The sequence below is a fragment of the Haemaphysalis longicornis genome, unplaced genomic scaffold (genome assembly GCF_048455015.1).
Source record: "Haemaphysalis longicornis isolate Haplotype H1 unplaced genomic scaffold, Haemaphysalis longicornis Haplotype H1 scaffold_29, whole genome shotgun sequence".
Taxonomy (NCBI): domain Eukaryota; kingdom Metazoa; phylum Arthropoda; class Arachnida; order Ixodida; family Ixodidae; genus Haemaphysalis; species Haemaphysalis longicornis.
This window is the reverse complement of record NW_027526331.1, coordinates 2,486,081-2,497,290: the sequence shown is the minus strand read 5'-3', so window position 1 is coordinate 2,497,290 and position 11,210 is coordinate 2,486,081. Positions and strand designations below refer to the sequence as shown.

General features: G+C 46.2%; 1 protein-coding gene across 1 annotated transcript in view; it reads right to left on the bottom strand.

Annotated features, from left to right (window-relative positions):
• Positions 1 to 10,459: 10,459 nt before the first annotated feature.
• Positions 10,460 to 11,210, bottom strand: part of LOC144173116 (uncharacterized) — a 41,086-nt gene continuing 40,335 nt past the window's right edge. The window contains exon 9 of the mRNA XM_077701630.1: positions 10,460 to 10,665. Coding sequence (XP_077557756.1) covers positions 10,512 to 10,665 — 154 coding nt within the window. The 3' untranslated portion in view covers positions 10,460 to 10,511. The remainder of the gene's footprint in view (positions 10,666 to 11,210) is intronic.

Below are 11,210 nucleotides of genomic sequence, written 5' to 3'. Positions count from 1 at the left end.
AGTTATCGCACCTGACATCAGTACTCCTACAGCGCTAGGACTCTTAATCACCCTGGCGACTCCACCTGTGTCCGGCGTGTTACAGTGGAACTGCAGGGGCCTGTCATCGAAGATTGGTGAGCTAAAGGCTCGTATAGTCAACAACAAGCTGCACGTCTGGGCTCTGCTTCTTCAGGAAACAAACGCTGTGCCTGCTATTTTGGGTTTCAGTGGTCATGTGTCCCCATCTATGGTCGATCGTCGTGTGCACGCTGCGGCGCCTCCGGGAAAGGCGGCCGTGTAAGTGGCGGCGTGTTACCCGCAAATTCAGCTCTCCCTTGAACGGTGGTGCACCTCGTATCAGGAGGGAGTGGCAGTTGCAGTTCAATTTACAAGGGCAACAGTGGTTGTCGTTTCTTGCTACGTGAGGCCCGCAGGTGGCTCCCCCTCACGCATTAATTTGGGCTGGCTATTGGCTATTCGTCAGCAATACCCAGGGTGCCCAATTTCGGTGGGTGGGGACTTTAATGCACCCCATTTAGAGTGGGGTTACCCCGTATCAACTCCCCGTGGGAGGCGTGTGCGGGATACGTTTGCGGATGCGTCCTTTGTGCTGCTCAACCAGCCCGGCGCTGCGACACGAGCGGTGCAGTATTCCCGCGGGGCGTCTTATGCACTGGACCTCACTTGGTGGTTGGGGCAAGGCACTCCTCTATGGCACCTGGAGCCCGATTGCTCGGGGAGTGATCACCACCCAATCATCATTGGACTACACCCGTCGCGGGCCCGCCGGCTGCGTCGCAAGTGCTGCGTCGTGATTTGGGACAGTTTCCGGTCTAGGCTGGCTGCCCCGTCTGTGGAGGCGGCAACAGACCTTGTCGACAGGATACGAAGTGCGCTCGTTGGTGCCGCCACTACCACGTGGGTGGACGTGAATCGGCCTGCGCCAGACATCGGCCTCCTTAATCTGTGGGCTGCTCGCAGGCAAGCAGATCTTGCAGCATCTCGTGACCCTGCTTCTCCAAACGCCCGTGCGCGCTTGCAGTTCCTTACAGCGAAGGCACGCCGATACGAAAAAGACCTATCGCGTCGCCAATGGTATACTTGGTGTGAAGGGTTTTCCTCGATGACCTCGAATGCCTCTCTATGGCGAGCATTCCGGGCGATGGAACGTGGACGGCGCCCTCCGGATCCGGCTGCCCATGCTTGCTTTGCGGCTAGGCTAGGTCCCGAAGATTTTGCTAAGGAAGCGGCCAGAGCGTTTTTTCCGTTCTACCTGTCCGAAATCTATTGCTAGACATGTGGACAAGCCGCCATTGTCTTCTGACATCGAAGGTATTGCTACGGCTTTTACGATGGCAGAATTGCTTGCGGCAATAGTCAGTTCTAAGCGGAAAACTGCGCCTGGTCCGGACTCTATTCCTTACGAAGCCTTCAAGAATTTGAACAATGATGTGCTCGCTCAGCTCTTCGATTCCATCAACGAGGTATGGCTTAGTGGAGTCGTCCCTGGCTGCTGGAAAGCAGCGCACGTCGTTCCCATTCCAAAAGCTGGCAAGCCAGCGATGGTGCTAGAAAACCTGCGGCCAATATCACTTACGGCGACGGTTTGCAAGCTTGCAGAGAAAATGCTAGCCACTCGCTTGTCGTGGTGGCTTGAACAGCATGGGTATTACCACCCCGCGCAAATCGGCTTTCGCCCATCACTTGGCACGGAGGACGGGCTTAGTGTTTTGGCAACATCAACACTGTCGTCAACCCGCAGTCATGCTGTGCGGACCATCCCAGCAATGGATATCCAAAAAGCGTATGACAACATCAGTCACGCTGCTATGCTGACTCAATTGATATGCTCCACCTGAATTCCCATGCGGGTACGGCAGTTCGTCCAGTCGTTCCTTCAAGACAGGACATTTGACATACGCCTTCACGGACAAGCTGTTGGGCCCTTCGTTCCTGTACGTGGTGTGCCCCAAGGATCGGTATTGGCTCCGACCTTGTTTAATATGGCCTTGATACCACTGGCCTTCATGGTGTACCGGCTGTTAAATTTCTCCTTTACGCCGATGACATCACCGTGTGGAGCACTCACCATGACCTGGAGACTCCAGCGAGCTCGTTGCAGTCAGCCCTGGATGTCACCGCAGCCTTTGCCTCTTCGGTGGGCCTTCAGCTATCAACGAGTAAAACAACATACACATCCGTTGCCAACCGCTGGGGCCACCGAAAGCTTGCTGCTTGTCCCATCCGCCTTCATCTGTCTGGGCAACCACTGCAGGAGAGCCAAGCAATCAAAGTCCTGAGATTGCTGATACACCAGTAAGGAACGGCGACAGCTTGGCTTGCTCAGGCTAAACACCAAGCTGCTCAAACACTGTCAGTAGTACGCCGTCTTTCTCCCAAAGCTGGTGGAGCCAGCCCACGCGTGGCGCGACAAATAGTGAGAGCAGTTTTACAACCGCGCTTGGTGTACTCTGCTCAGTTCCAGCATTTGACGGCAACACAGTGGGATCGACTGGAAGCGAATAACCGAGAGGCTGTGAGAGCAATTACTGCGCTGCCACGCATCACCCCTATAGTTGCTCTCCAGGAACAAGCCCAACTGAACACGTTGGATGAACTTGTTCATCAACGTCGCGAAGCTCGGAAATTGAAGAATGCACTGTGTGATTCGGCGCGAGCATTAATAGCTTACGCAGTCTCTCATACGCTACCAACCCTACCGCAGCGAGTACTTCCCCCGTGGCAGTTCGTGCAATTGAGTGGCAACAAACCAACTGACCTTCATCGTCCAGATTCCAACATTTCGGCGTCTGCCCTCAAACAACGCATCGCCGACACGGATAGCCTTCTTCCACCCGGCTCTACCACTTTATATACTGACGCCAGTATACAAGAGACTGTGATTGACACTGCCATTCATTGCACTATTCATCCAGCCCTCAGCAAGACGTCCAGATTTAAGGTCCCGGAACCTCCATCATCGTTCTGTGCAGAACTTGTAGCCCTCAGAGAGGCTCTGATTGCTGTAACGGGAATCACTTTGCAGCCCGGGGCGCGCATCGTAGTTCGCACAGATGCTCTACAAGCAGTCCGCCTACTACGGTTAGTTAGTCGTAGCCCTGTGCTGGCTCAGAGTATTCATCAACTTGCGGCAGGAATCGCTCACAAGATTCTGATTGAATGGGTTCCACGTGACCTACTCACAGAACACTGCAAGGCAGACGTAGCAGCCCGACTGGCAGCATCCGCTCCATCTCCGACTTCCCCGTTAGAGCTGGATGATGCCACTCTCCTGGTGACGAGAAAAGAACACCTCCGGCGCCGCACACGTGCTCTCATTCCACCGTGTGCTGCCACCCTCCCCCCGGGTCTTACCCGTGCAGAGGAGGTTGCGCTCAGGAGGATTCGGGTGGGGGCGGCCTTAACTCCCGCCGTGACCCGCCACTGGCCTCAATACCGAGGTTCCTTTACAAACCCTGGTTGCCCAGTGTGCCACCGCAGCGACGCGACTGCCGACCTTCACCACTTGCTGTGGTCCTGCCTCGCCTTGAGGCCGACGAGACTGCGGCACCTTGCGGCGACGGGCGTCCGCGTAGACGACACCTCCGCATACGCCGCATGGATACATGGGCGCCATCATCGCTCACTCCTTGACTTCATCCGTGAAGCGAACATTTTCATTTTCATCTAATCACCATCACCTCATAATCCCATATATTTGCCCTGTGGCAAAATAAACGTTCATTAAAAAAGTCGATGGTAACAATCAATCAATCAATCAATCAATCAATCAATCAATCAATCAATCAATCAATCAATCAATCAATCAATCAATCAATCAATCAATCAATCAATCAATCAATCATTTATTTAACGTGCCCAGGAACAACCGAGAGGTCTTGATGCTGGCGCACAAAAAAAAGAAACAAAAAAAACTAAGAATAACACAATAGAACAAGATGACTGTTCAGAAGAAAACTATCAGAGATACAATGCGCACAGAAATATTGGGATGACAGGACAAAAGTAGATTAACACAGTATGAGAAACAGCTAATGATAATGACGAAAAGTCAGATAATATACATACATACATACATAGATACATACAACAATGCGCCAGATAAACTAAAAGAGAAGGATAGAGCAAATTGCACATGTGCTGTTATCTTATAACGGTAGAAACCTTGGAGGAAAACGATGACTGTGACCCATCAAAAACATCAAGGTCAAGAAAATAAAAATTATAAAGACTTTGTATCCTGTTGAGGGTTGAGTGCTGAGAGAGGCGGGTAGTTACAAGAAACGGCCTGCTCTCTCTTGTTTGCTTCCGAGGAATCCGAAAATTAATACTATTGAGCAGTATATGACAGGATATAGTACCGTGAACGAGCTTGAAAAGAAAGAAGAGATCGGCGCGATTTCGCCGGCAGCGAAGTGAAGGCAGTGACAATAGTTGAACGGTGTTAGAACACGAGCCAGAGTCATTTTTAGCGAAGCGATGGTTGTAAACGCTTAGAAATTTTTTCTGGACACGCTCAACTACGTTACTTAAGGAATTAGAGATGCCATTCCAGATCACAGATGCATACTCAAGTTGAGGAAGACATATTGCGGTGTACAATTTGAGTAGTGGCATAGGAGAATTGAATTCTCTCGATATTCTACAAACACAGCCGAGAGAACGAAGACCCCGCATAGCAACACGCTTAGTATGAGCTGAAAAATGCAAGGTGCTATCAAAGAGAACGCCGAGATCATTGATCTCACAAACCCTACATAAAGACACAGAATTGACAGAGTATAAAAAAGATACGCTAGATGATTTGCGAGTGAAACTCATGACTTTTGTCTTTGAAATATTGAGAGAAAGGTTATTGTTTTTACACCATTCTGAAAAAGAACACAAATCAGACTGCAACAAGCGACAGTCGTTAAATGAATGAATTTCCCTAAATATCTTTATATCATCTGCATACAAAAGGAAAGAAGAATTGCGAATGGCAGAATAATAATCAATCAATCAATCAATCAATCAACCTTTATTTTCGGTGGCCAGGAACAACCCTAGGGTCTTGGTACTGGTACACCATATACAAAACATACATAAAAACAAACTAAAATCAAGACAACACAACACCCAAAACCGTATGAATAATCAATCAATCAATCAATCAATGTTTATTATAGTGCCCAGGAACAGCGGAGGCCTTCGTGCTGGAGCACTCAGAGGGTAAAATGCAGCACTGTAGTACATCAACAATTTTCTAATAAACACTCAGTGAGCAAAAAAAAGAAAAGAAAGAAAGACCTACAAAAAACGGCAAAGAAGATTAGAAATAAAATAGTGCAATCCAACCGACTTTACACAATCAAGTCGTGCTGGCGCACAGAAAAGGTATAAGACAGCAATGAAATGCATCAACAGCTGGTAAAAGAACAGTGAGTGAGCAAAAAATAAGAAGAAACTACAACTTCACAGAAGAGTAAAAATGCCATAGTGTAATTTTAGGCAACATTACACAATCAATAGAAACTGTAATGTCTGGTCAATTGCAAGAAGACATCTAATAATAATAATAATAATAATAATAATAATAATAATAATAATAATAATAATAATAATAATCAATCAATCAATCAATCAACCTTTATTATAGTGCCCAGGAACAGCCGAAGCCTTGGTGCTGGCGCACTGAGAAAAAAAAAATGCCGCATTGAAATACATCAGCGGCTGACACATATAAAACCAGGAAAAAATGTGGGTGAATGAAATACCACAGAGAAAAAATTAAAAGTGGCATCCAAACTACATTATACGAAGTTATGGTACATTGCACAAACACAGCGTACAATGACCATAGCAATCGGCTGAAGCATCAATTACACAAAAACGTATGAAACAAAGTACAGGAAATGTTTGTAACTATTCACATAAACTGATAAGTTATAGAAACATTTGTTTCTATAACATTTGGTTCGCCCGGGCCACTTAAACATATGTATGAAGAGTTGACTACACAAGTGTAGCATAGTACATACAACGATTACGCCCGCAGCACTAACATATATGAACATATGAACAACATATGAACACTAACATATATGAACATATAAGAACAACATATATGAACAAATGAGAACAGACTCTGTGAAAACAACATACACATGCGGAAAATAACTGAAGAACACGAGAACTGTCGAAATGAAGTTAGTGCGCCACGGCTAACAGCCCGGACAAAAACCCCCCAAGGGGACGGCAAAAAATATCAAGTTCCCCTGAGTGAAGGTTATATAGGCGTTGCAGTCTATTAAGAGGAGAACATCTGCTAAGTTGAGCAGCTGTGTGGAAAGGGTGGTTAAGCCTTGTTGCTTTTTTCGGAACACGAAACCCGATTGCTGCAAGCAGTTCCGGGCATGAAATTGTACCATGAAGCAGTTTATATAAGAAAACAAGATCTGAACGGGTTCGCCGGTAACTTAAAGAGACAGTTATCGGGAGAGGCTCAGAGGGAAAACGATGCATAAATATGGATCGTTTTCCCTCTGAGCCTCTCCCGATAACTGTCTCTTTAAGTTACCGGCGAACCCGGTAACTTAAAGAGACAGTTATCGGGAGAGGCTCAGAGGGAAAACGATCCATAACAATAATAATAATAATAATAATAATAATAATAATAATAATAATAATAATAATAATAATAATAATCACCAGTTTATCTACGCCCACTGCAGGGCAAAGGCCTCTCCCATTAATCTCCAATTACCCCGGTCCTGTAGTAACTCCGACCAATTTATCCCCGCAAACTTCTTGATCTCATCTGCCCATATAACTTTCTGCCGCCCCCTGCAACGCTTGCCTTCTCTAGGGATCCACTCTGTTACCCTTAATGACCAACGGTTATCTTGCCTTCGCATTATATGCCCGGCCCACGTCAATTTTTTCTTCTTAATTTCTACTAATATGTCCTTAACACGCGTTTGTTCCCTGACCCACTCCGCTCTCTTCTTGTCCCTTAATGTTACACCTATCATCTTCCGCTCCATTGCCCGCTGAGTCTTTCTCAATTTAAGTTGAACCCTCTTAGTGAGCCTCCAAGTTTCTGCCCCGTAGGTGAGTACCGGTAAGATGCAGCTGTCATACACTTTCTTCTTCAGGGACAATGGTAGACTGCCATTCATTATTTGAGAATGTCTGCCATATGCACTCTACCCCATTTTTATCCTTCTATTTATCTGTGCCTCATGGTTGGGATCCGGGGTCACAACTTGGCCTAAGTAGATATATTCGCTTACCACTTCCACTGCCTCGCCACCTATCTCAAACCGCTGTGCTGTCCCTAGGTTATTGATGATTACTTTGGTTTTCTGCATATTAATTTTCAGGCCCACGGTTCGGAAAGCATGCTTTGCAATTCGTCTCCCGAGTTACTTAGCAAGGCAACGTCATCAACAAATCTGAGGTAACTAAGGTATTCTCCATTAACCCTTACTCCCACCTGTTCCCAATCCAATGTTCTAAATACCTCTTGTGAACATGCTGTGAATAACATTGGAGAGATTGTGTCTCCTTGTCTGACGCCCTTCTTTATAGGTATTTTACTGCTCTCCTTATGGAGGATGATGGTAGCTGTGGACCCATTCTAGATGTCCTCTAGCGTTCTTACATAATGCTCATCTACACCCTGGTTCCGTAATGCCTGAATGACTGCTGGGGTTTCGACCGAGTCAAATGCTTTCTCATAGTCTATGAAGGCTATATATAGGGGTTCAGTATACTCAGCGCACTTCTCTATCACCTGATTGATCGTGTGAATATGGTACATTGTTGAATAGCCTTTACGAAACCCTGCTTGTTCTTTAGGTTGACTGAAATTAAAGTTGCATAGTCGATGGTAGAGCATCTGCACCCGCCCTTTTTTGCACCCGCCCTCTCTTGCACCCGCCCTCTCTCACGGGGGACTATCGAAAATACATGGAAACAGCTTGCGCTGGAACCATATATATAAGTCCTGTTTCGGAATCTGAAGTGTTCTCGACCCTTATGCACTTGAAAAATAGTCATTGCTCTGGCGTTTTCGATTTTAAGGTTCATCCCTTGAAATTTGTTGCTGATGTTATAACACCGCCGCTAACCCACGTATTTAATCTCTGTATTGTCAATGGAAGCTATTATCAATGGAAGTATTGTCAATTATAGGCCAATTTCTATATTGCCCATTTTTTCTAAAGCCCTTGAAAAGCTCATTCACATGCGTTTTACAGCTTTTACCGACAAACACAATTTATTAACAGGATGTCAATGTGGGTTCCGAAAAGGTCATTCAACCGAAATCGCTCTTTTAGACCAAAAATAATTTATACTGGAAAACATTGAACAGAAAAATTTGTGTTGGGAATCTTCCTCGACTTCTCAAAGGCGTTTGATTTACTTAACCGAACGTTGCTCTTACAAAAATTACAACATTACGGAATCCGTGGAACATCTCTTGAAATCATGACAACATATTTTGCTCAACATAACCAATATGTATCAATCAATAACCATGCATATATAACTAAACCGGCACTTTATGGGGTCCCGCAGGGAAGCGTACTTGGCCCTTATCTATTTAACATATATATTAATGATATAGTGCGAATCGATCAGTCAGTAAAATTTGTTATGTACGCAGACGACACCAGCTTATTTTTCAGTGGTAGTGATTGCAAAAAACTGTTTGAGCGAGGCAACGAAATTTTGGTAAAATTAGCTGCGTGGTCCTCAGCAAATGGCCTAAGTATAAATACAGAAATAACAAAAGCGGTAATTTTTAGAGCGAAAGGCAAGGGCATAACACCCGACGCGCTATTTATGAACGTGACTAGAATCGAAGTAGTAGACAGGATCAAAACGCTGGGTATAATTTTCTCTGAACATATGCTTTGGGATTTTCAGATTGAGAATGTAATGACAAAGCTAGCCCGTACCGTTGGAATTTTTGATCGAACTCGGGACTTGCTTCCTACGAAACCCAAACTTCTATTATATAATGCGCTGTTCTTGTCTTACCTACGTTATTGCTTCCTCGTATGGGGCACCGCAACCTCTTCAAACATCACCAAACTCGCACGTCTTTAAAATCTATGGTAATCAACTGTTGTCCTATACTGTCCCCAATCTTCTAAAACAATTTATTGAACGTGGCGTTGTCTTTCATTCTTTAACGATTTCTGAGCTTTTACGTATGTACCTGTAATAATGATTTCTCTTTTCTTTTTTCTCTCTCTTTTTTTTCTCACGAAGAGTACCAGTTCTGGCTATGTATGCAAGCAATGTTCCGCTAGACATTGTATAAACTTGTTTTTTTTTCTCATTTCTGTTTATTTAACGACATTTGTTGTAACAACATTTTCTTTAGTAATAATTTACTGAATTTTACAGAAAAACAGTGTCTTGTTGAAATCGCATTGTATCAATTACACGCAAGCCCTCTAGGATGTATACCGTCAGGCGCCATCTGCTGCCCATACACCGGTACGGGGCGAGAGCTCGTCAAGCTCTCCACAGCAGCTTTTTCTCTCGCCCCGTCATGTCCTATAAAGAACATGAAATAAATTCTATTCTCTAATCGGCGCGGAAGTACCTCTGGCAGCCTCATCTTGAGCTCAGGGTCTACGTAGCGCAGAAAGACATGCTGGTGCTCTGGAAGGGAATAGAGCCGGTTCCGTTCCATTAAAACGAGCGCCTTCGCCATAGTTGGGGCATCACGCTTAGTGAAGAAAATCTTCCTCACATTGCGCATTTCCAGGCCTCTGCGAGCAGCTTCATCCGCCTTCTCATTTCCTAGAACACCTCAGTGACGGGGAAGCCACTGAAACGTTATGCGGTGTCCAGCGTCGTTGGCAAGGTGGTCACGAGAGGCATGTTCATGAATGGTGAAGCAGTCACTGCGTTGCAGGCTTTGGAAAGCCGCCTTCGAGTCCGTGAAAACAGTCCATTGCTTTGGCCGCTGGCGTAAAATGTAACGTATAGCTTTCTTGATGGCGTGAAGCTCGGTGGTCATATGATGTCGCATGCTCAAGGCGATTGGAGAACGTTTGACCTGTAGAGGGAATAAATATTCCGGAGGAACTGCGCTCAGGTGTGCAGGAGCCATCTGTGAAGATGTGGTTTGCGTCAGAGTACAGCCGGCGGATATGGTAAAGTGTTAATTGTAGGAGTCCACTTTGAGGCATGCTCCTTTTGGAGTCCATTTCGGGGATGCTGCATCTGATATGTGGGGGCGAAAGGGTCCAGGGTGGAAAATTAGATGGCATTGCTTTTGATGCCTGGGAGGAAATGGAAAGATTTAATGCCCTGAATGTTTACCCGAAACTCGTAAAAAACACCCCCAAGACAGCCAAGCCATGTTGGACACGCAATCCTGCACCTAACACTCGTTCATAAACTATAAAACGACACTCACTCACATTTTGTTATCCACCCTATTGCCGCATACGAAAGGAAATCTTCACTCCTTTTATTATGCCGGCGTGGTGTTACTATTACTAGGCAGCGGTGAGAGCCGCATCGCAGGTCGGTTGCGCAAGAGGAACAGGAACCCTCTCTTCAGCGAGGTTGTGGCGCCGCCGGGCCAACTTCCGTCTGATCTTCTCGACTTCGACGCCTTCCCAGTGCTTGCTCGTGGGCGCCTGGAAGTACCTGCGAGGTGAGACAGCATCAGTGAACTAAACTGCGAAGGCGCCGTCTATGTCGTGACCGATTTGATCGGTTGTCAGAGTGGTTTCTTGGGCGAGTTGGTCATTCATCGTGTAAGTAAGCGCGAAATGAACAAGGACGAACGAAGTGAACGGGACACGGCGCCGTGTCCCGTTCACTTCGTTCGTCCTTGTTCATTTCGCGCTTACTTACACGTTGATCAGTTGGAAGGGAACGACATCTGAGGTAGATCTGAGGGGCATCTAAGAGACCTCTGCAAAATGTTTTACATGTTAGCCTTCATTGAAATGATATTTGTTCAAGAAGCTCAGCTAGCTCGGGATATGCAAAGCGAAAGCTTGGTTTAGTTTGGTTCGACGCTAGCTTCTCTCTCGCGCTTGGCATTCATGAATGCCAAGCGCGAGAAGCTGTGAAGCAGCTCTCCTGGCGATATCTGCAAGTTGGTCATGCCGACGACGGCTCAAAGCCTTCAGCTCCCGCGAAACGCTCAGAGAAGACTGCCCGGCCTCACTCTCATTCATGACCAA